This window comes from Anser anser (assembly GCF_964211835.1).
Source record: "Anser anser genome assembly, chromosome: 4".
NCBI lineage: Eukaryota > Metazoa > Chordata > Aves > Anseriformes > Anatidae > Anser > Anser anser.
The window spans coordinates 33,794,870-33,819,495 of NC_139724.1; the positions used below are offsets into that span (position 1 = coordinate 33,794,870).

The 24,626-nt window shown below is 42.8% G+C and overlaps 2 protein-coding genes across 28 annotated transcripts in view; one reads left to right on the forward strand and one right to left on the reverse strand.

Annotated features, from left to right (window-relative positions):
• Nucleotides 1-2,643, forward strand: part of GATB (glutamyl-tRNA amidotransferase subunit B) — a 47,275-nt gene extending 44,632 nt beyond the window's left edge. The window contains exon 14 of the transcript XR_014584459.1: nt 1,476-2,643. The gene's annotated coding sequence lies outside the window, so the exon portion shown is untranslated. The remainder of the gene's footprint in view (nt 1-1,475) is intronic.
• The window catches only part of FHIP1A (FHF complex subunit HOOK interacting protein 1A), a 95,860-nt gene continuing 71,727 nt past the window's right edge, over nt 494-24,626 (reverse strand). For 24 of the 27 annotated variants that reach the window (XM_083836353.1, XM_083836345.1, XM_083836342.1 and 21 more), the window contains 6 exons: nt 21,571-21,650; nt 19,927-20,114; nt 18,401-19,438; nt 14,685-14,863; nt 14,266-14,404; nt 494-10,052 (listed from right to left, as the gene is read on the reverse strand). In XM_083836353.1, coding sequence (XP_083692479.1) covers nt 9,802-10,052; nt 14,266-14,404; nt 14,685-14,863; nt 18,401-19,438; nt 19,927-20,114; nt 21,571-21,650 — 1,875 coding nt within the window. In that variant the 3' untranslated portion in view covers nt 494-9,801. Of the gene's footprint in view, nt 10,053-13,954; nt 14,044-14,265; nt 14,405-14,684; nt 14,864-18,400; nt 19,439-19,926; nt 20,115-21,570; nt 21,651-24,626 lie in introns of all 27 variants that reach the window. The other 3 variants (XR_014584455.1, XM_083836357.1, XR_014584456.1) reach the window with 3 other exon arrangements.

A 24,626-nucleotide genomic window follows, 5' to 3' on the forward strand; every position in this document is an offset into this window, starting at 1 on the left:
GTACCCACTGAAGTCCACGGCCCTAGAGTTAAGTTCCCCTTCCCAACTCACTGACATGTTTAAATCCTTTAGCTGATCGAGCCATTAACAAGAGGCCCAACTAGGGGCAGCCATTCAGATTTACATCTAGGAGGGCAAGAACTCCCATTTAGCACCAGGGGTCTCTCTGGAGTTCTTACATCCCTTCTGGAGGCTGCTCAATGGTACATTTTAAAGACCACATTTACCTCCAACCCCAGAGATGCTTCTTCAGAATTGTTCTTGAAGAGGTGCCCCCAGGGCACATGTTGCCACAGAAGACATGCAGAAGGTATATTCTGGGATTTTAGTCACCTTTTGCAGAGGTGATGTTTGCAACGCTAGTTCAAGCTAGGTTGATGGCAGTTAATTCTCATGAGTATCAGTGCTAACGTTTGTCTCAAGGAGAAAATTTCTGTACAAATTGGCTCACGGTTCTCCTTTGACCTCTGAATTAGAAGACAGACAAAAACCATGGCTTTCAAATACATTTAATGAACAAAATGTATACCCAGAATTCACATAAAAATATCTTTACAGTTAAAAAGTCATACAGCTGACAAAAAGCAGTAACATGGTCGCAATCAAAAACCGTGACCCTTACAAAAACACAAAACCAGGATTTTCTTGTAGCCTGACAATCACACAAAGGCTTTTACTATCAGTTTTCATAGCATGAGCAAGAAGTACCATTTTCTCTTACACAGTGGTGTAAGTTTTCAGGTAAGCTTTCAGTTAATACAAGGTTTAGACTATACAGCAAACTTTACATTTTAGAACTGGAGGTCTGTTCAACTCCTGCCATGGCAGGAAGAAACCAAAAAGGCACAAGGGCTTCTGTGTGAAATCTCAAATCCTAATTTAAAGGTACTCCTGGGTGTAAAAAAAACACAACTGTTTCCAAAAGGTTGTCCTCCAAGGTTAATGCTTTTTGTTGCACAGCTTGATGCTGTTGTGCTGAGTTTATCCTCTATAGTAGTGGGTGCCTCTTGAAAAATAAATAAAGAGGTGAAAAGCACTACACTGTATTTGGGACAGTAATAATTAAGCTGTATTTAAGAGAGGGAAGGCTCTCCACTACTGTAGCATGGCTATTGCTGGTAAATGTCTTTTTTTTCAATGGTTTTAACTTCGTAGCCACTCTTTTCCTGAATAATTAGACTGCTAATACAGTACAAAATCTACTAAAAATCATGAGCCAAGTTCTATATGAGTACAGCATTAGATCTTGAATTGGATTTACTCTAAATCTCAACCTATTTTTCACCTCCACCTGCCAGACACAATGGATAACTAGTAAGACAGAAAGGGATAATTTTAATATTCTTTCTCTTTGAGGGAAGGTAAAGATCAGCCACAGCCTATAAATTTTGAACTATATTAAGAACCAGTAACTTGTTGAATTTTTAAACAAGTCTTCTGCAGACACACACAAAATGTAAATTTCTTTATGATAGGAAGAGAAGTGTTTTTGAGTCAGAGGAGTTCAAGATGATGGATCTTTTTAACATTCGTGGAGATACCAGCTATCAGCTTCGAAGCAGTCAGAGCTGGCAGCAGGAGCTAGAGGTAAGAAAGCTCAGCGTGGCCAGCTGACGTGGTTCTGACTAGGGCAGCCTGCGGTAAAGGGCTCGTCAGTCACACAACACCATCTTGATCAAACCCATACAACCAAAATTCATGCCTGCCAAAGGCCTGATACATCAGCCTAAATACCACCACCACCACCTCACTGTGTCCTAAATGGAGCTAAAGGCAAATTCTAAGTATCCCAGAAGTAAACTTTATACTGAGCACAAGAGCAGCTTTGGCTTAGCTTTGTATAGCAATAGTCTGCAAAGCACATTAAAAGACAAAAGTAGCCTCAAGGAATTCAATATCTGCTATTGCAAAGACTAAATAAATAATAATAAAAAAGCAGCCACCCCCCAAAACCGGAGGACAGGTAGGTCCAGCAAGATAAAATGCAGAACCTGCCGCTGAAGTGTTCAGTGTCAGCACATGCTGCAGACCAGGAGGTTGTTTTAAACACAGTTGTATCAAGGCTAGGAACTCAAGAATTAAGGTGGAGGCTTTGCCCCTAACTGGTAAGCCTTGCTTAGCCACGACAGGGCTCCCTGAGCTACTGAGTGCAGGTGCCATCTGTGCAACAGCATCAGGCAGGGTGAGTTAAGGACAGGTTCGTGCAGATTTTCAGCAGTAGCCGTCCATGAACAGAGGGACGAGGAAAATGCTCGCAAATTAAAAGCTGACACCAGACACTGTCATGACAAGCTCATCTAACCCTTGATGAAAGTCCCGTAGGAGGTCACCCCTGAGGCGGAGAGATGATACTTACCATCCCCTATAGCTGAGGTATCCCATACCCGGGGCTGTGCAAGAGGAGAAGAAAGTTGACAAAAAAGATGCTGGCAAAGCTGAAGTAGCGAAGAAAGAATTTCTAGCGCTCAGCCTTGGCAGCAGAGTTTAATTTTAACTGTGTTAAAAATAGAAGCATATGATAGGAGCCTTAACTAAAAATTTACAGCTAGAGTATTCACACTGCAATTTCACTGCAGCCCCTCTCCACCCTGTGGCATGGCGTCAGCACGCTGCAATGTTCTCGTTTCTGTTCTGAGCACCCCTCTACCTACACACTCTCACAACCACTGACCTCAGCAGCACTTTCTCAGTAATTTATGGCCCTGTGTGTATGCTTGACATGTAGAGTGGCTTTTCTTCTCTTAAGCAAGTTAGGTTTTCCCCTCAACTCTCTCTTCTCAAACTGCTCGAGGTAGAAGGCAGAACAGCACGCTGGTCTTTTTGCCCTCATTGCCTGCATCTTCCTTGCAATGCTGTTTACAAATACCCTAAAGTTTGTTATATTATGCTTCACGTAACAGGCACATAAAACCAAGCTGCCGCAGACAAGAGGTCAAGATTTATCCCTCCGGACGCTCAGGAGCTTGCCTGCACTGGGTTGGCTGTTCGGTGCAAATCTCTTCCCTGCTCCCCTACAAGATGTGGCAAACTTTCATATAAAACACAGAGAAAGAGAGAATGATATTGCTACACAGTGTGAGGAAGGCAATAAAATCCCACATCCTAAGTTGTCAAGGCCTGTGATTTGCTGTGTGTTTTTCTGCCCATCGTGATGGCAAATTTAAACTCCAACCAGAGTCTCTGGGCCAAGCCAGACCAGTAATTAGGGGTCACTGCAGGAGGAACACAGTCGCCAGCAATGCTCCTCCTTTTCTGACTGTGCTCCAACACACGGCCCACGTCTGGCTGCACAGCCTGAATTTAACTGCACTACAGCAGAGATTCAGTGGGGAGCAGGAGTGCCCGGCTGCTGCCACAAGACAAGAGAGATGCGAGTTCAGTTCAGGGGGCAATGCAGTTGTGTGTGGTCCAACTGAGCGCTGAGCCAGCCCTCACGGGCACTTAGTCCCAGCCCCCAGATCTCCTGTGGGGCCTTCAGGCATTTCACAGTTGTTTGTATGCACAGGTTGAGAGGGGCCCTCACCCTCCTGTCCTTCCCTTTATCCACCTGCATTTGAGGACCAACCTACAGCCGCCAAGTGACTCCATCTCATGTGATGCCTTCTCCCCCCTAAAGAGTGCCCGACACAGGCAGCCAAGTGCCCCGGGCCACGTCCACTGCCTCGTCACCGCAGCCTTTGGAGGACGGCCTGGGGCTGGGGCTGCAGAGCTCGCGCTGCCACAAGCCCGTCCTAGCGAGTGCACTCGAGGGCCAACAGTTTCACCTCGGGGAGCGCTCCCTCCACTCACAGCCATTACGTGTAAGCCCAAAGCAAGAACTCTCCTGACAGACTGCCACATCGACCACAGCTTCAATTACCGAAAGCAGCTACACCCATGAAGCTGGCATAACCACCAGCAAGTTAGATTTTGCCTCCTCATTCCTGAAGCTTGTATTTTCAGACTGGTCTTAGAGGTGCTCAGACACCGCTGTTACTGCGCTGGAGTTTTAAGACCGACGCTAAGCGGCGCCTGGACACCGGGAAGCACCTGGAGCGGCACGAGGCCTCGGCTCAAGGTGCAGCAGGGAGTGCCAAGATCCAGCACCACTCCCAGCCCTCAGAGCACAGACAGGATGGCATTTTGTCCGAGCCCTGGCCAAGCTGCCACAGCAGCGCTGAGCCAAACGCAGTTTAGCTGTCCTGGATTTAACTCGTTATTTTTTTGGTCTGAATCCAAGCTAGTTACTTTTGAAGCAGACTGCAATAAAATACAGCTGCTGTGGAATTGGCTTCATTGGAACTGGAAGTTTGCAGGTATTCAGTCCACAATACCTAATTGTATGCAGGCATTCTGCCGAAGCGCCAGAGAAAGTTATCTGGTTGAGAACTGCAGCCTTTGCACAAAAGTTCCATCAGGGCTTTAAGCCCAGAGACTTCAGTCTTAATTTAATCCAGCTGCCACACAAGAACCATTATAATCAATGAACAAAAAGAAGATTTGCACAGTCAGCAACAAAACGCCACTCTAAGTACCTACACATTTAAGAATACAAGTAATGCTCCTATTCATACATAAGAGGCTTCCAACTGAGCATGTAACAAATGAAGTATGTTGATGCAGGGCCACAACGTGTTCAGAAAAGCTGGGGGCCCCTGAAAAATTAAGTACATTTACTCAGAGTCGGGCTTTCACAGCTAACAAAGTCACCGAAGTAGCGCTGCATTCTGTGGCTGCCTTCGGTTTGACAGCTGGCACTGCTGTCCTATTATCTGCATACCTATTTATGCAAATCTGGCACCACGCTAACAAGGAGCAATTTTTACTCTCCTTCACACAGTTCTGGTCCAAAACATTACTGGGCAGCGCTACCCAACTGGACAGTTACCATAGGATACTGTCGGATCCATTTTTTCAAGTTTGCCACAAGCTTTTTCTTTCTGGTCCCTGTTAAGTGAGAACAACACAAATGTAAATTTTTTCTGCGTTTCACACAGATGCAAGTGCCCCCTGCTAATCTGCGGTGTTTTACCTTTGGTTTGCTCATTAGCCTCCGCAGCCTGGGTGTCAGGTACCCTGTTTCTGCTGGAAACGTTCAAAACGTGCAAGGAAGAACATACTATAATTAGCTAAATCAGATCTGGACACAGCAGCAACGTTACTGCACTGTGCCAGAGGCATCGGAGTCAAAAGAAAAGAAAGAAGAAAATGCCAGTATTCTCTTATAACTGCAGGTGCAGTTTAAATGTTACAAACTTAATAGGAGCTGTCATAAAAACTGCAGGCATGACATAGCAATTTCAGTAAATACAGCACAGTAAATTGCTTATTAAATCAAGCTGCCCTCAAACAGGAGCTGTGGCTACAAATTTAAATGATACAATGACATAATTTCACCGCACCAAATCACACAGCTCCCATCCTTTTCCTCCCAACCCTGAGATTTTAGAGCTTCCTAGAGGAGCTGAAAAACCTTCCTGAAGCATGAAACCTTCTGCGAGGCATAAGCACAGCGCACAAAAGGGGAGCGAACGCTTGTGCGCTGTGCTAGATGGTCCGTTTCTCTTGGTAAATAGGACTTAACCTCTTGAACCTAAATCCTTGGACTCGGCAGGATGCTGTAAGTTTGTTTGCAAATGTTTTTCTCAGAAGGAGTGTGCAGACCACTCAGGCATCATGCCTGGGCCAAAGAGCAATTAGAGTTGTGCTGATGGCAGAAACACCGCTCAGCCTTACTGTCTGCCAGCTCTGTTCCCATTCAAAAGCAAGGCTCCTGCTCATGTCTCTAGCCCACCCCAATCACTGGGGTTTTCTTCCATTCCAGGAAATTTACGTCTTGTTAAAAACATCAGAGCAAGTCTGAAAGGCAAGTGCATGAAGTCCAGACATTACCCGCACAAACAAGGCAGTGCATCTTTCACGTCTGGAACTACAACGCCAATGAACACCTTGGTCTCCTTTAAAATCCCAGATTTTCATTTAGGGCACATAGGGGAAAGGCCAAATATAAGCAGGGCCAACATCACAGCACACGAATTGCAACTGATGCATATATTCAGAGATCATGACACACAAAGGGTGATGCTGTCTTGAATGAAGGCTGCTGGGTACATTAGCCCAATTAACAGGAAACATGTGCGTGCGCTGAGCCTAAACTACAGGGCATCCAAAACAGGTCAAAGGTAAAAGAGAATGACTGCAACTGTTTTAAGACACAAAGCGTTCACCTTATAGGTAGGTTGCAAGAAAATAACATATTGAAAGAGCAGGAAAGATTCCTTGCTAGAGTAGAACAGCTTAAAACCACACTGAAAGGCTGCATCATTGAAAATGTGGCACTCACAGTTTGAAACGTGTAACGGGAGACTGGAAATTAGCTTTGGTATCACTGAGCCACCACCTGCAGGTTTTGGAATAGATCTGCCAACCCCAGGGCACTTCATTCGTGACCGATGCTGAGACAACGTGCAGAAGGGGACTACTCCAGCGACACACACATGGACGTGGGGAGATCCGGATCGTGGAACACTTCACTCCTGGAAAGAGCAACGTAACACTGTGTCCTCCAGCGGTGTACCAGCTGGACTGCATAGACCAGAGGCATAATTTATTAATATTTTTTTGTTGTTTTGAAAAAAAGATGTCTCAGTGGTGAGAGACGGGATAATACATTATCTAACTGGAGGGAAGGACCTTATTAAACAAGCATTTAGCTGAAGAACTTACGCACAAAAAGGTGATTCATCTCTAAGGATCAACATCTTCAAGATAAATCACCGGTTCTGCATTTTGAAGACAGGAAGATGTAATTCCTGCCAATATTTTTTCACTGGGTGCTTACATTATACTTCTGTCACAGCTGAGTCATAGCTGCAAGCCCGATTCCGCTCAGGAACCAAGAAATACAACGTTACACAAACAATGGTCATTTTTATGGTCCTGAGCCAGGGTCACTGCACTCCTCCACCTCTTCCTTTTGGGGTGCCGACAGACAGGTTTCCCTCTTACAGGGGGACACTGTGTACAAACAGTTGTGACCTTTCAGCAAGAAGTCCTCCACATCACTCCAAAGGCTGTCTTTATCCTCCTGCAGCTGACTTTATCCTCTTCCAGGAGGGAAAATCCTCCCCTCTCTCAAATTTACAGGTGCTTTTTTGAGCAGTCCAAATTTTAAAATCCCCATGTAGCTTAATAGCCCTGCTGAGATTAACACTGCCATGACTTCGCACGTTTGTTGAAAACAACAGTTAAAATTAACAATCTCAAAAGAAATCACTCCTACCCAGCAAACAAAGATTGTTGTTTCAGAATAAAAACAAGGGAAGGGAGTGTTCACATAGTAAGCTCGCTGCCTTGAGCACCGGTCTGCAGAATTTTTTTATTTTTTTTTTTTTTTTTAAGGAATCCTCCTTTAAAAAACGATTGGATTACTTCCGCAATTTAGCACATGATTCTGAACCACTAGAAGTGAGCTGATCATGTTTATTCAGTATGATTTCTTTTGCTCACAAAATTCCTACCAGAAGAGGCGAGGAGCACAGCACGCACTGCCCTACACCTGCAATGCTGAAACACTCTCCACACACAATGCCACCAAACTCCTTCAGGCCAGGCCTGCATGAAAGACAGCGTGAGTACAGCGTGAAAGACAGCACTTTGGGTAATAGCAGGAGCAGAGGAAGAGCCCACCATTTCCCAGGATGACAAAAAGTATCTTAATTAGCTCATCTCTCATTCACAACAGCAATGCAGGGGAAAAAAGAAAGAGAAGGGAAGAGCTCTCCCAAGGCTGGATAACTGAGATTTAAGGGAAAAAAAAAAAAAAGAAAAAAAAAACCCACAGCTTTGGCTTCAGCTTCCACAGGAGCTTGTGAAGTGAAACAGGGCCACGTGGAGGTCAGAAGGTGATTTACAGGATGGCAATGCAATGGTGCTTAAAAAAATAGACAAGTTAGAAGTGAAAGCAAACCAGAGAATCAGCCAGGAAGCAACATGGCCCCCAGCCATGGTCGAAGTGAAGACTGTACAGCAAACAAGCAAAGACAGACCCAGGGAAATTCTTGAGGTGATTTTGTTAGAGGTACGCTTCGGGATTTTTTTCATTAGAATTGCCTACAGTAGTCCGACAATGAATGCTTCTCACAGTTCTAGATGAAAGGTACAATTTTTTCAGAAGCATCTAAAGGATTTAGGAGCTTAAATTGCACAGCAAGGTCCACAAGAATTGACCTGTAATTAATTACACTCTTCTGGGGTGGTTTTGTTTTTAACCAAGTGTTCTTTACTATCATAAGCTTTCCCCAAGCAATCTCTGAGAAGGCGTGTATGGAAATTGGGATGTGATTAACTGAAGTATCCCAGTATTATGGAATTACAGTGAGCAGAACTAACACACACAAATGTTATTTCTGATTTCTGGTTCTTCAGGTTTTCTGGAGAGGCTGTTAAGTTTCTTTCCTGGAAAAAGGGGTTTTAAGGCTTTCTTGAACTAAACACCCCTTTATGTAGCCAGCTACAGCAAAGTGGAAGCACAATTATGCTACTGAGATAAGATGGAATGCAGTGGTGATGCACCAATTCATCATGCTTGGGTTCTTCTAATGAAGCCCATTACTCACAGAAGAGAATTTTCTCGAGCAGTTAGTCACCAGCAGACAGCTTTCCCTGTTACTGCTTCCTTTCCTGCAGCTGGTGAATAGTCTGGTCCTCCCCTCGCTATCCCGAAAGTGCAATATTAGGAAAAGTCAACACCTAATTAAAAGTAAACAAACAGTATTCAACTTTCCCTTAACCAAAAAAATGAACAATAAAACAGAACAGCTTTCAGGAGCAAGCCAACCTTTTTCATTAAAAAAAAGACAAAACCAGCCTGCTGTCCTTTTAATACTACCGAAAGATATTGAATACCTTTCCTTAGCTTATTAAAATAAGCATAAAAACAAACTACAAATTAATTACCACTTGCATAGACACGTTTTGTTTTGTACTTTGTGCAAATCTTACTAAATAAGGCATGCTTGAGAGTTTAGGTAGCAATGCAGTAGTTATCAAAGAATGCTGAGAAACTGCAAGGAAAATTCCAGGCAGTCTGCAATCCACATCCACTTACACAGTTCATTTGACTTCAAAGACCAACAGCTGATAGCTGCAGATCTGTCTGCAACATAAGGCAACACGGTATGTGTAGGGTCCGGCACCTGCTTTCGGCTAGTCATGGGTTTAACACACATAAGATCACTTGAATTCACAAACCTGAGCCACCAGTTAAAGAGGGCTGTTCAGAGGTGGACTGGTAAGAACCCCATCTCAGGGAACAGGAGAGGAAGGGGGGAGGAGGGCAGAGACATGGAGAAGCACAGCCCCTCACAGAAAGGGATTTTGTGCAGATTTTACCCCAAACTTTGTCCATGGAGCTATGTTTTTCCAGACAAACCATTGTCTAACAGGCTTTCGAGAAGAATATTTCTGGAGCAAAAAAAGCTAAAACGTTTGCCTCTCTTAGCCAACCTACAAGTGCCTATTGCAGAAATTCAACAGGAATCAGTGACACTGAAGAAGTGCAGCTGCATAAAGAGAAGAGGAACTAGGAAGCTGCAGTAAGAGCGGTATCAGGAATCTCTAAAATAAGTTATGTAGCACAGAGGGAAATTATGAGACCCAACATAAGGTAATGTGGAATGACATTTTGTCTCTCTCTTCCCCCTCCAAATCAAGTATTTTCAGGAAATATTGAAGTACAACCTTCTTTTGTAAGCAGCTTTGCATTAAAAAAAAATCTGTTTAAACTCCAAAAGCATTTTAAAACCATGTTTAAAAACCCTCCTAATAATAATCCTCAAAATCCCCCAGTATTTTGTAACATAAAACAGAGTGTTCCTGCGCAAGAGCTGCCAGCTCCTTCAGGAACTCCGGGAAAAGGGCAGCTGCCAGGACAGCATTCCTCACGTGCGCAGGAAGGCCGGGATGAGCCAGGCCCTTTTTTCCTTTATGTCCCAGGAAAGGCTGGAGTACAGCTGGGGAAGCTTCGGAGAGGTTCGTTCCTTTCCCTGTGCTGCTGCCGTGCTGGACGTTACCTAAAGCCCGGAAGAGGGTGGGGAGGAAAAAAAAAAGACTTAGTATGTTAAGCACACAGTGTTTGTACAGCAACCAAACGCAGTTTGCAAGGATTGTGTTCAGAGCTGTAGTTTACAGTACCCGGACTGCACAGGCAGATACTCCACTAATCCCAAGTTTTTAAGTTCTACATGGCCTGCTTCTATTGCATTTTTTATTAGCCATCTTTCCCCAGGTTATATATTATTCAGCTGCAGCTCTGATGAGAGAAATATGTGGGCAGAAGAGTCATCAAGGGAAAGAGTAATATGGATTTACTTTATGAAATAGATAATATCTACCATTAGACCCAGCATGGTTTCCTCAGTTTAAAATACTATACTCTGGCCCTCCCCCAGATCAAAATACCACTCGGCTCCACTTGGCTCTCTCCTCCCCCCATGAATCACTGTGTAAGTGGGCTTGAAGCCAAGCTATCAAAATTGCCACAGGAGTTTGAAGCAAGCTAGAAACTAAGGGAAAAAAACTTGAAAGTTTGATTTTTCTACAACTGTAGCTCCTGCCAACTATACTTACTTATACTCCCTGTAAAGCAGCTAAGTATTTAAAAAAAAAAAAAAAGAAGAAAAAAGAACAAGTGAAAACCACCATGTGATCTGCACGGCATAGAGAGCTATATGATCTCTGATGCCAGAGTTCAGGGGATCGGGGCTCAAACATCAGGACGCATGGAATTACAGAGACAGCAGCACTTAAATTTCAATCAAGTGCTCCTTGTTTCATCCTGAAGCAGAACTGCACTTTAATTAAACGCTATTCAGTGAAACTAAAAAGGTGACAAAATTTAACACTGATGGAAATAAATACCTTACAAAGAAAAATTAACTTGCAGAACTCCCTGCCACGAGATGTCACTGAGGCCAGGATGTCAGTCAGACAGCATCCTGTCTAACTTACAAGTGGATGTTCTCATTAGTTGTATAAGCAAATCATTACACACACACACACAAAACCTGGAACCAACCAAAGAAACAAACAAAAAACCACCCTGTCAGATTAACTCACGTACTGCAGATAAGCCCAACACCACAAGACTGCATTAAGGAGAGGTTTCCCTTGAAGCACATGCAGTTTATACTAAAACAATTCAGTCCCAGGTTACATGAACCTTTTCCTGAAACATCTGCAAGCAGCTAACGGGGGTACCCCATGTGAACGCCTCCCTCGATGTGGCAGAGCAATTCCTCTGTTCAACAGCTCTGCGCTCGGGTTTTTTTCCTGTAGCTCTCCTCCGGCATTGTGGAATCACTGTATGCTTTCAACTACTCAAAAGAAATTTTAATCTTAATCATCTAACAGAGTTATACTTTTCTCGAGTTTCAAAAAACCTTTCCAACTCCAGACTTATCAATCATTCATACTGTTATTCTACAAATTTCTGTCTACTAGAGACACAGTACAGGAATTTCAGTTCTGTGGAAAATTCTGACTGTGGGAGGAAAAACAACTTAAATTATGAATTACAATCAAAAGATGAAGTTTTGAGCTTCCCTTGAAGATTTTCTTTTAGGTTCTCTTACAATCTCAAAACGTTTCATAATTAATATCAAGTATTTTAAATAGTTTAGCCAATATATCCAGAATGTTACTGTGCTTTGAAAGCTTTTTTTTCTTAAACTCTTCCCTTCATAAAGCATCAAAATTGACACAGTTCAACAAAAAAATCTTGATTTAAACTTTTTATATATTTATATTTAAGAAAAAAAAAAAAAAGGAAGGCAGAGTAAGCTGGTCAAGGGATCAGAGATTTGACTTTTTTCTTCGACCAAGATTGTCCACTTCTTCCTGCAGTCAGAACGCAAACTGAATCATGAAATTGAGAAAATGAGCACTCTGGAGATAGCGTTACTAATGCACTGAAAAAAGGGCAGCATTTCATATGGGATCTACATCATGAAACTCTACATACCTAACCCTAACCCCAACTACTGTGTAAGCCAGCCATATAGCACTGCAAGCAGAAAATAACAAATCAGCCTTTCCTGCTCAAATGCTTTTGGAGGCTCTCACTCTCAAAAGAAGGAAAATACTTTGGAATATTTCATGTTTACAGTTGCTTTCCCCATTAAATCCGGCTTGTGTTTTTCAGATGTAAATTCTGTAGGTGGCCTGTTATGCTCAGGCCTTTAGAATAAACTTGGGGGTTTATTCATCACTTCTGTTTGGGGAAGAAACCCTCCAGAGAACAGCTAATGCTTTATTAGCTTGAATGTCACCTGCGAGCACCGCACAGGAATCCTGTATGAGTTCCTCATTCTTTTTCATTTACCATTAGTGTAGCAGTTCCTGCCTTGCCCTTGCACTTTTAATCAATACAATGACCTGCTGTGTGTCGAAGGACTAGTGAGCCAACTTGCCCCAAGAATTACCGTTTGATTGCTTGCATCACCAGCCTTGCTGGGAACCAAATCTGCAGTTATCCAGACATTTATTTACTCTCCATCTATTTGTCAAGAGGTGCCTTCTTTACAGGGGTTGCCACAAGACAGAAGAAAATGTACCAACAGAGTGACTAAGCAGCCTTGTTTTGAGATCTTAAATAATGACCTGCATGAGTCAGCCTGGCATATTTTGAAGCCCACAGAAGAAAACTGACGTAAAATTGGAAGTACAAATAAATGCCCCAAATTACTCTGTTATTTAACTGAGATACAACTAACCAGCACTGAAAACTCTTAAGTGCAAGGCTTGTGAGTTTTCTCAGACAGATGAATTTCTGTTGGGAATGCATTATATAAAGTTCTTACTGCCAGCACCTGAAAAAAAGGACATTTAATGTTGCCTCCTAATCTTGTCTCCCACGTGCCAGCTACAACATCACCTAATTGTACGGCTTTCTAATCTATGGCACCAGAACGTAGAGCCTAAGCCCCTACCGACATTTGCAACACACAGCTCATTTACAGCACGCGCCTTCTACAGGCTAATTCTTCGAGAGGCAGCCTTGGCGAGATCGTAATTTTGCAAAACAGATGTGCTGCAAACCACACAAACACACACCACGCTGACTAGCAACTAGGTAAATTATTTTGCAGAGCCTTGAAAAATGAAAACACAATTAAGAAGGCACGTAAGTCCTGCCTTGCACACCTCTGGAAATCCAAGGAAAACAACATCTTTACAGAGGTATAGGCAAGGCGGGACGATCATTACTGATTCCAAATGATGCATAAGAACACATGTAAATGCCGCCTCTTGAACCCTGGTGCTGAATCTTCCCTCTGGTCACAGCTCTCACTAAATTCTATGCATTCTCATCACATGGGAATTATTTTTTTTGGTGGTGGTGGTAGGTTTTTTTGTTTGTTTGTTTTAAGGAAAACCTGCACCCCAACCTCACCTGCTCAGCAACAAGCTGAGAAGCCACATGCTACCAGGGCAGGGCCCCTAACTCTACCAGTCACCCAGCTGCTTCTGGAAATTTCTTAATTAGAACATAAGATTCTTCATTTGGTTCATCTTTATTAGCTTCCCTCACTGCAGTGTAAGTATTGTTAACTGTTAAGACAGGTGTAGCACACACTGTCCTTGACAAGCAGCAGATGTTGCAGAGTCCCCTGGAAAGCTGGGGTAATACCTGCTTAACTCCCCACTGCTCTTGAAGTGCCCTGCCTTATATCCCCCCATTTATTTTTATGTTTCATGTTTTCATTCAAGAAAGCACATTTGAAGTTTTCTGGCTCATCTCTATCTCCCTCGGTTGAAGCCCAAGCTATGATATGAAGCCTTATTCAATTGTTACCAAAACCAATTTATTCTGGATTTCTGTCCTCCCTACATCTATCAAAAAAAAAAAAGAACCAATGACTAGCAGAAGGTCAGGCTAAAAATAAAATGAAATCATGCACATATGCCACCTCACCTCATGCCTTGAAAGCAAGTTTGTTTACGGCCAAACTGACAGCAAGCCAAGCAAGAGCTGATTTTGTTACTCCTTTAAACAGACGTTTTCTGTAGTAACGACATAATAAAAGCTTCTAAAGAGCAAAGAATATCCAAATAGATCCATACACTGTGGCCTACTGAGGATCATCAGTTTCAAGTCAGAACGGTACATCTGGTTAATGATATTTATAACGCACCACACCTACTTTTAATCATGCTGTAGCAAATGGGAGAGGTAACTGGTGAGTCATTCCACCCAGCACTCCTCCGAGTGCGGTTAACATTTACCTTTGGTTAGCAAGTCCTCAGCTGTATCAGACATGTCCACGCGAAAAAGCAAGTACTGCTGGGCCTCCAGGAGAAGACCTGGGAAGTCTTTTTCAATGGAAGCAAAATGTTCAATTTTATTTTTCACAGATGCCAGCACCTGCCAAAACAAGAGCAACAATTACTTTTTACTCCCTTGCTCCCTGTGCAACCACAGCTTGAATACTCAGGCTTTCTCTAGATGCATTAAAGAAGAGTTGCAACAGAAGTTATGGCCATGCAGAACTTCCAGTTCCTTGCACAAAAGATCATTAAAACATTGAAATGAGATGCAAGGCTCTCAAGTGGGAGAAGAACAGTTGGAACTGAAAAGAGCTAAAGTAAAGTTTAACAAGACACCAAGAATACTGTTCCAATAGGCATGACTTGTGGTCAAATACCTGATAAAGTGACCGCACGCTAGGCTGAAACACCATGTTGGTGTTGAGCAGAAAGGAGCGAAGAAGAGGCTGTGGATAACTTGCCAGCTGAGTAATAATCCCAATAAGCAGCAAATTTACGTGCAAGGAATTCTCCAGCATGTTCTCCAGCTTCGACAACACCACGCTGATAAACGGTCCTGAAAGAAAAGGAGAAGGAACCAATGCCTTTGTTTTCATAGAAGAAAAATCCTAAGATCCAGGAAATAAGCATGGAAAAGGAACTTTGATCATTATAACCAACCAAATCAGACCTCCTACATGCTAATTAAAGCCAGCAAGGAGAAAAAAAAAAAACAACACATAACTGAACAGACAAAATAGAGTTAACAGAGATGTTAAAAGCTTTCATGAGTAGGAGTATTTGAGTAGCTAGCCACTTACATTAACAGCATACTTAACATACACAACCATTCTACTTTACATATGCCAATAAGGATTTAGCCTCATATGTTATGGTCTGTCATTCCATGCCTTTTGAAGTTAATCAGAATGGTACTGCTGAAGAATCTGTCCTTTTTACTGGCATTGTGCCTTATTTCCACAGAAGGACTCGGCAAAGTAAATTATAGGCAGATAGTCTTATCAAAAATCTGTGCTCTTGTAAAGAAAATCCAAAAATGCTACTCTAAACATAAAATCAAAACCTGCAATAGCTCACATCACAAGAAAATGCATTTTCAGCACTGAGAACAGTCACACAAAGCAGGGAAGATATTAAGATAGATTTATAAGCAAAATTATTTGTAAAAGTAGTCTTTATCATATAAATGTCAGCAATAAATAATAGCTTTAGCTTGTGCATTCATGTTGGAGGATAACCACTGAAATACAGAGGCATTTACCACCAGGGTACAAAACCCTGTAGTGCTCAAGCTTAACAAACCTCTCCAAAGGTGAGCGTGCCTTTCACCAGATCATACGTGCTGCTGGATGGCACTGCCGGTGGGGTGCTTGAGGGGTGACCTGATCACAAGTTAAGCGCTGGGAACAGCCCTCATCCCACAGCCAGCCCCACCACACGACTCTGAGCGCGTAACCCCTCAGGGAAACCAGGGGAACCCCCGGGTGACAGGGTCACAGTGCGACAAATGCGTAATATCCACCCTAGGCCCCAGCACAAGACGCACGCCACCGGCACTTCTAGGGTGAAGAAGGCAGGCATAATCCCAGCCCATTCCCACTCCCTCAGCTTGCTAACAGCTGCCTTCGAGCTACCTGGGCATAGTTCAGCCCAGTTTTATACCGCTGCTGTAAACCACGGCAGAGGCCAAAGCAGTATGGGGCCAGCACGACAGCAAGGATCAAATCACAAGTGCCTGCACTGCCGCTCCGCCTAAAAGAGCCCCACTAAAGGCTGCAGTCTATTATGTTTTATAGTGACCGCGAGTACAAAGCAAGCGCTCCCCTGAGAGTGATCCGTCACGGCTAACGCCGGCACAGCTCCACACACAAGAGGGAAGGTAGGAGGGCCAGCGAAGGTGAGATTTATGTGGCTGCTACCTTTTAACCACCACGTCAACCGTCAGAGTGAAGGCTGGTATCACATCCTGCAGGAATCCCCCCCGCCTGGGGATACAACGGAGAAGCCTCAAAACCCTTTTGTTGAGATAGTTTTCTCTCGTCCCAACATAACCTACTGCTTCCTGCTCTCCTGTCCGTGCAGACACTTTCACAGAGCTCCTGAGGACCACAGTACAATGTGCCCCTATCTCTATCAGGAGGGGTTGCAGTGGAGGCAGCTGAGGTAGCTCACAGTTCCTCTCCTGTAGGTCAAACTTCAGGTGTGAGTAGGTAAAGCTGAAGTTAGACATCTGTAACAAATGCTGTGTGCCATTCTGAGAGCAGTTACCAACATAAAATTCTCAGTGGTAGAGTGACGTATCTTCAAGAAATTATTAGAATACAAATCAGAGGAACTAAGAATTTGCAAGCCTGCCTAGTTAAGAAGTCGAGTAAACCAATGAAAATACAAAAAATATATTCCTTTCCTGACTTCATGTCCACATGGCCATGAAGTCAAGCACTGATTTATGAAAAAAAAAAAACAAAAAACTGTGATGCACTATGTTCCTGTTCCTGAACATCACATTCTTTCTTGCTCCAGGGCAAACAGGGATGATTGTAGTTTTTAAGTTTTTAACCTTAAATTGGACTTTTTTTTTTAAAGAAAAAAAAAAACAACTTTTAAATTGGATATAGACATCAATGGGGCATTTTCTTCATAGATCTGTGAGCCTGAAGAGAGCATCTTTGCACTGCTAAGAGCTACTGGGTATGAGAGCCTCCATCTGGTTAGCTGATTCTGGAGCAGGAAGCCCCATCCATCCCATGACACCATCCCCAGAACTGAAAGCATCCAAAAATCTTTATCCCACACATCTACATACGCAATGTAGCACTCCACATTAAATATAATTATATTTGAAAGATCCTGCAATCCCACATTTCTGAGCCATTTTTATGAGCAACTTCTTACCAAGGATCACCAAGACCTTCAATAAAGCAAGGTGAGCAGCCTAAGAGTAAGACACGTTATGGATGGGGAGCAAAGCGTGTTTTTTTGGTTTGGCTGGGTTTTGTTTTCTTGTTTTTAAAATCAAGAAATGAAAGAAGGGACTGAATGAAGAATGTGAGACAGGGACAACGTTTTTGAGCTAAATTTGACAGCAGATAATGGGTAATGGAGAGGTTTGAATGTGATTAGCCTCTAATACAAGGAAATTGCCACCACAGAGAAAATAGCAAATGGACTGGATAAACAGGCTGAGTTTTTCAATTAAGAGACAGTGCCAGGCATGCTGGCCACAGCTGACCAGAAAGGGCTGCATCTCAGTGGATACAAATGAATGTTTTCCCCCCTCCTTCCACATGAACGAGACGTCAGATTACAGAAGTCTCATTTGGGATGAGAAAAACCTAGACACGCTACTATTTTTTTATTGTTTGCATTACTGTGGTATCTAGGAGACCTAATTAAAGATCAGAAGCCTGCAGTGCAAGGAGCTGCACAAGCACAGATCAAAAGCACACTGTAGCCTCCAGGAGCACTGTCATTCCGGAGTGCTTTGGCCAGTCTCTGGAGAACAAGCTGAAATTGTTGTCTGGCACATGACAGCGCAGCGTGCCAACAGCGAGGGCTGCCCTGGCGCTTGAGAAGCGGGATGCCAGGGCAGTGCACGCAGACAAGCACGGGCAGACGTGGCACCCGTGCTGCCACCTTGTGCTAAAATGTGAAATAGCTGAGGGGGGAAATAGTGGTATGCCGCATCGACAGCGTCAGATGAAAGGCATCAGAAAAACGCATCATTTACCCGGGCTCTGTCTATTAGCACGGTTACTCCGGTCCCCTTTCAACCACCAAGTTTCCCCTAGAGCAACGGTGCTGACACACAAGCAACATAACCGCAAGGTTTTAAATAATTAAAACTAAAAGCCCCAAAAGAACTGGACAACCGCAATTTCGTGTCACTACACGGCTCTGCTGTACTTCCCTGTCGCATCTCCTTCACTCTCCTTGGGCCAGTCCCAGCTGTTTGGACACACTCTCCTTACTGCCAACGCCGTTCCTTGCTCTGCGCTTGCGCTGTGCACTGCACAGAGCCATCTCGTTTGGCCACCGTTAATCACCATCCCGTCTCACATTTGTTATGTATGTAACTAACAGGACATTCCACCTGTAAATGGAGCGCTCTGGCTCCTCGCAGCACGCTTGGGAGAGGGATCCTCCTTAGGTCCCAAGGGAGACGACACACTCTCTGCAGAAGGGGTGTCTGCTGAGAAATTCTCAAAGTCCTCCTCCTCTTCTGCAGGGGACACATGGTCAGGAGTGTCCAACTTTTCCTCCTCCAAGCTTGCATTATTTGGATCCAGTTCCTTAATAATTTTGTCATACTGTGCAATGAAATCCTCACCATCTGTGCTCAGCAGTCTTACACTTAAGTTATGATCTGCCTCCTGAGGAGAAAGCTTCAACTCCAAGTCTGGCTGTGGATCAGTCTCAGCCATTTTCTGGTTTATATGTTCTTTCATTATACCTTGAGTCAAGCTTGAATTTCTCTTACTGTGCTCATCCAAGTCCGTTTCCAGCTGGCTGTTTTCAAGAGGCCCGTTGACAACAGCCTGGCTTTCAACCTGATGATCTTTGGCTACATTTAAAGTTTTCTCCTTGGAGTTATCATCTTGAGCATCCTTCTGGGCACATAATCTGTAAACCATAACATCATCCTGAAAGTCTGATTCTTCTATGTAAGATCCTTTGACGAGCATAATAGCATTTTTTTTCATCTCCTGAATGTGTTTTGGTGGCTCTATAGGTGGCTGCATCTCTGTGCTTCCCAGATCATCATACAGATGGGGCGAGCTCACATCAGAACCAGGAGAAATCCCTGTGTCATAGCTATCATCCCATTCTAGCTCCAGCTGCATCTTCTCACCAAATGGAGTTGTTTGAGAGGAGCTACACATGCTGGGTGTCCTTTGCTGGAGCCGAAACATGGGGTGTTCCACATCTGTATCGTTCTCCTCAGCGAGCGTTTGGATAAAGGTGTCTGGATCAGGGTTTACTCCATCATATAAAGCAGACCAAACCTTACAGTCCTTCAGACACTGGAGGATGGCTTCCTGAGCTTCCCCCAGGTACTGCAGGTAGCTGATATCCACAGTTCTTCCACATTCCACAATGCAGGTGGATTCAGAAGTGCCTCTACCAGAATCTGAAAGTAAAGAAGATTACTCATACCACGCAATAAGAAAACACAAAAGTTCTCTAGCAGGACAGTCAGTAAGACATGGCAGCTGGGGTCTTTAGCCCCAACCACCCAATAAGGCAGGAAGATCAAAGAATTAAGAGATTTGATCATAAATGCACAACTTGTTCCTACTAACAAGTCAGCGCTGTAACTCAAGACTTCTGAGAGAGCAGCCCACATCCAACCTGTAAAGCAACTGTAAGCACTTGTGAAGCTGCAAGAATCACCATCATGTATCTGTACATTATTTTCACAAATGCATATTTTAACAGCTACCCAAGTTGAATAAGGTTTCCATAGGCCTGGACACATGGAAGGAATTAAATAAGCTTTCCAGTGCAGCCTAATTGCCCGGTTTATTGTTACCCACCACTTTTCTTCCACCTCCTCCCATGAGTTGCTGCCAAATTCAATTCAGTTCATGATCTGGTCATCCCCTGAGCAACAATTACCTTTAGTTTGTGCTGCTTTTGTCCAGAGAATATAATCTTTTCCCTGGCTTTCTAGAGTCAAGGTGATCCCAGTGGAGCAGCAGACTGGTGTCAGGGCAAGCAGTTTTGCAGCAGATACAGAGTAACAGTCTCTCTCTTTCACTGCCCACCGCTGGCTCAACATCATGTGGTTACATGGGATCAGATACCTGAAAGAGCAGTGTCTAGCATCACATCCTTTCACGTTAGAGAAAGCTAACGCGTACAAAATTCCCTTTCCACCTTCCTTCCCACTCCAAATTAAAAGAAATAACAATAATCTTGACAGTGATCCATATCCTAAACCTCTCAAGAGCATGAAACCCTGACTCTTTACATTGTGAGGCTACAGTTCAATGAGTAACTGTCAAGAAGAGTAGAGATACGAAATCAGTTGCATCAGAATGGGAAAAACGAAAGCTCCTTCATAGGTCAGAGGAAGCCTGCTGTAAGAAGGGATTGGGGAAGTGTAGGATGGGCAGAAGTCAAGGGCTAGCCGGGTGGTTTGGTCCCATTATGAATGAATTCTGTCTCAGAAGTCTTAATTTATTTGTTTTTCTAGGAAAACCACAGAGCCAGTTTACATGTGCCAGGCAAGCAGCCAGCAAAAAGGAGGGAAGGGTCATCGAGGTGTTTTACAGCACTAGATCAAGAGCTCTCAGGCAGAGGAGGGAATAAGCTATGGGGAGAACAAGGAACAGAGGAAGAACATTCTCATGTTTAACTTCTTTAGAGCAATGAATGTTTAACTTTTTAAGAGAACTTTATTAAGACCCTTAGTGTTAACTGGGCTGATGTTTTGCCATTTAAAATGCAAACAAATTTTAAAGGATTCCCTAAATAAACAAAAGATTAAACAACAGCACTCGACTGTACTGCTGTTAGCAGGGGAGTCCCAATCTAACTTGTGTTCACAGAGTTCCTAACACCATTCCCAGGCACAACAGTCAGAGATCTACAGGGAATTTCACCCTAACACCTATCAGTGGAGGGACAGGCAGGTACCTGAAACAGTCACACCTTCCACAACATTAAAAGCCTGATTTAGTTACACCAGGATTTCCACATAAGTAATCAACTCTAATCTAATACACATACTCAATTATAATTGTAGTGTTCTGAAGCAACCCATAGAACAAACAGTTAGCAGTAATATATAATCAATGTGTCTAGCACATTACGTAACAATTTATGTACAACAGTTCAGGAACCTGAAGTGTTCTTGGGGACTGAGCAGAGGTGAAAAAACAGAGATGGAAGCTGCAAGCAAATATATAGGTCCTCTGTATATATAATACACTAGAGAAAACATGCAGGAGAGAAGAATTATACATTTTAAAGCAGGGAATAAGCAGTTTGAAGGTGATAAATATATTCTTAGCTTCTCTCCTCTCACTTTTATAGAAATAAATCACATGAAAAATCTCTTGTTCCTGAAGATCGCAGGACATAAATCATGCTTCTACAGGTCTAGCATACTTTTGTCAGAACCGTAAATATTCTTATCTCTGTAGTAGCTTGTATTTCTGCTGTCTTGGAGAACCCCCATCTAACTCTGCATCCATAGGCTGAGATTACATGTCCCAGAATTAGAATGAAAACTGGAAAGAAGAGTTTGGGCTTTACCTTAAAACTAGCTGCAACATCACGTCTTCACAATGCAAGCCAATGAGCGTTCTGAACAGTGCCAAGGAGACCACACAGAGCTGGAAAATGATAAATGCTTCAGTTTTTGATCTGGAAATTGTACCTTTCCATTCTGCATAACAGAGTGACTCTGACGGAACATAATGCTTTAAGTTACTGTTAGTATGCTGTTTCATTCTGTCAGCACCCCTATGGGATTTTATTAAGTTGTCTAGAGCTATACACATACCATGTTACATTTTGGCAAAACATGATCCAGAATTTTCCTTCAAAAAAGCTATTAAAAAAAGAAATATTCTTTAAAAGGTATTAACATTAAATTATATGGAAACTCAAAGCAACAATTTACCAGTCTTTATTTTTTTTCCTAATTTATCAGCTTAATTCAGCATAAAGTGAATCAGTGAATCCCATTACTTACAATATAAAGTGCAAGGGTTTACCCCTGACAAAGAACTTAAAACAACAAAAAGTCTTTTCTGAAAAAAGCTATAAACCACCTCAAGTTTTGGTTGTTTTATGTGTTATGAACGATTAGCATTCTGCACATTACAAAACTAAACACTTCTACACCCTACTGCCTTGAAAAATATAGCTTACTGACATAGGACTACGCAAGTCATTTTTTATTGGAATCCACTCCATATGAGTTGCTCCCAATCCTGCCATTACAGGTCATTTGGATGGCTGGGAACCATGGCAAGGTACAAAGATCCTTTCTGTGAGACTAAGGAAAAGGAAAAGAAAAATAGGACTCCTCACTGGAATTGCGTGCTTGCCTTATTGGCAAAGGTCTGATCAAACACACCCATAATCAAGTATTTCAGCAGTCACGTGCAGCAGAGGCAAAAATCATACCCTTTTTGTGATCGGCACCCTATTTTCACACTAGCTTTAGGACAGACTAGAAACTTGAGACTTCTACAGGATTTTTGGTCACAAATAATGTCGAAATAAGACATAACACTTTCAACACTATCATACAGTATATTTCTACCTAACAGATGCTTGCTTGACTGCAAAGACGCATCCAACATTGTAGAAGCGTGAGCTCTTATCTTTCATTGTTTTTTGTGAACAACAGCACCATCATTTCCCTGCCTCTTTACACCTATTCCCTTGGGCATGTGCTCCTGTGCTGCTCTTTTTTGGAAACAGCATCTCACAGCTGGCTTAGATCCCAGGACCAGGTTGACTCTTGTGAGAATTATTTAGCATAAGTTGACTCCTTCCTAGAGTTTCATTTTGGTTTTAATCTTGCCTCTCACTATATTAATCACATAATTAATTCATGAAATAAATCTCACTTCTCAATAGCTAAAAAAAAAAAGAAACAAATTAGGACAAAATAAAGAAAAAGCTATAGATGTTTTCTGACTCTTTTCAGTCACTGAATGTCCTTTGTAATTCATTCAGGATTAAATCCAGCATCCTTCCTGGGCAAGGCTTCTCTTCCCAACTGTGGAATTTCCTCCTCTTCTCTGCACGCTCCCTACTCCCACTGATAAAATGCTCTGAGCTAGCTCTGCAACAGCACATTGCTATGTTCCTCTCTCCAGCCCATGCTTTCTTGAGAACGTCAACTTAAAAGACTCTTTGTTTCACCATTTCCCTTCTCTTTTTCAGACCAGTGACTCAGCAGTCCTACAGAATGATCAACTGTCCATCGTGACAAAGACCAGAGAAATGCACAGATTTCTTGTAAAATATACATACACAGACATACATTTTCCCTTACTTGGTAGCTATCTCTGTGGAACTATTAACTAGTAAAGCTTTAATGAACTTCACTTGATAGCCTCTAAAAAGCAAACATTTCTTTGATTACCTTCGCTAGTTTGGTCATTCAACTAACACCCAGAGAAGAACAAGAGAACGTGAGTAAGCTCTGCACTCAAAAAACAAGCTGGGATGTGGACAAGCATGAAGGTAATAAAGCATGGCTGACAGCTAGCCAGGCACAGAGCGAAAATAACCCGGGAACAGTCATGAGCTGGCCTGCTGTGAGGCAAAGCAGAGCTCAAATTCATTGCCCTTCTACCACTTGTACCAGGAGCCGTCAGGAGGGTGCTTGTTAGTCCAAGACCTCGTGCCTACAGAAACAGAAAAAGTAAAAGGGCAAGAAAGGAAGAAACAACCAGAACTGCAGTTCTTAAAAGGAATGCAGGGGCAGAGACGAAGAGCTGCAAATCAAGCTTGTGGAAGAAGTCAGATCCTGACGTGAAAGGAGTGTTTCAGTGAGGGGTTGTGGGGATAAAATGGCAATTCTCATTTCCTCTGAGAGAATAACTGAAAGCCAAGCCAACTGTTCTTCGTACACTCAGAGTGCAAAACCTGCCAATTCCTTAAATTTTCCTGTATTTATGGAATTGCAGTTTATAGGGAAACATTTGCAATATGGTTGCAAGGACAAATGAGAAATCAAGAACCTTCTGAAGAAGAAAAGCTAGTCTATTTTTGCGTTTCATAAAAAGAAAAGATTGAATGTACTACCAGAAGATAAAGAGGATAGTATTTACAAGCGTATTTGGCCACCTGTCTGTACGTAAGTTTAATCCTGTGATTTATTAATAAGTATTTTCAGCAATAATAACATATGCAGCTTTTGTGCTATGGAAACCACACAGAAGGCTGCAGCTCTGGCTTTTGTACTTGGCCAAGCTATACTGCAGAAAACTCATTTAGTATCACAGAACCATTTTGGCTGGGATCCTGAGTTACTCAGGGCTAGAGAAGTCTTTAGAATTCCAATCTCGTTCACCTATGGAACAGTAATTAATGATTAGCAGAGACAACAGCATTTGCATTTTTGTCGACAGAAGCTGTTTCAGTTCTCAGAGTTAATCCATCTTAAAAATGCAGTAACAACAGCATATATCCATATTTGTGTTCACTCACATTTCCAAACAAATTCCAGACAAAGATACTGTTCCTAATACACAGATTAAATGCATGTGCTCGTGTTCTGCTTTCTCCTGCCCTAAAACTTTATACAGTATTTCATCCATGAAGTTGTGCACCACAGAAGATTCAGC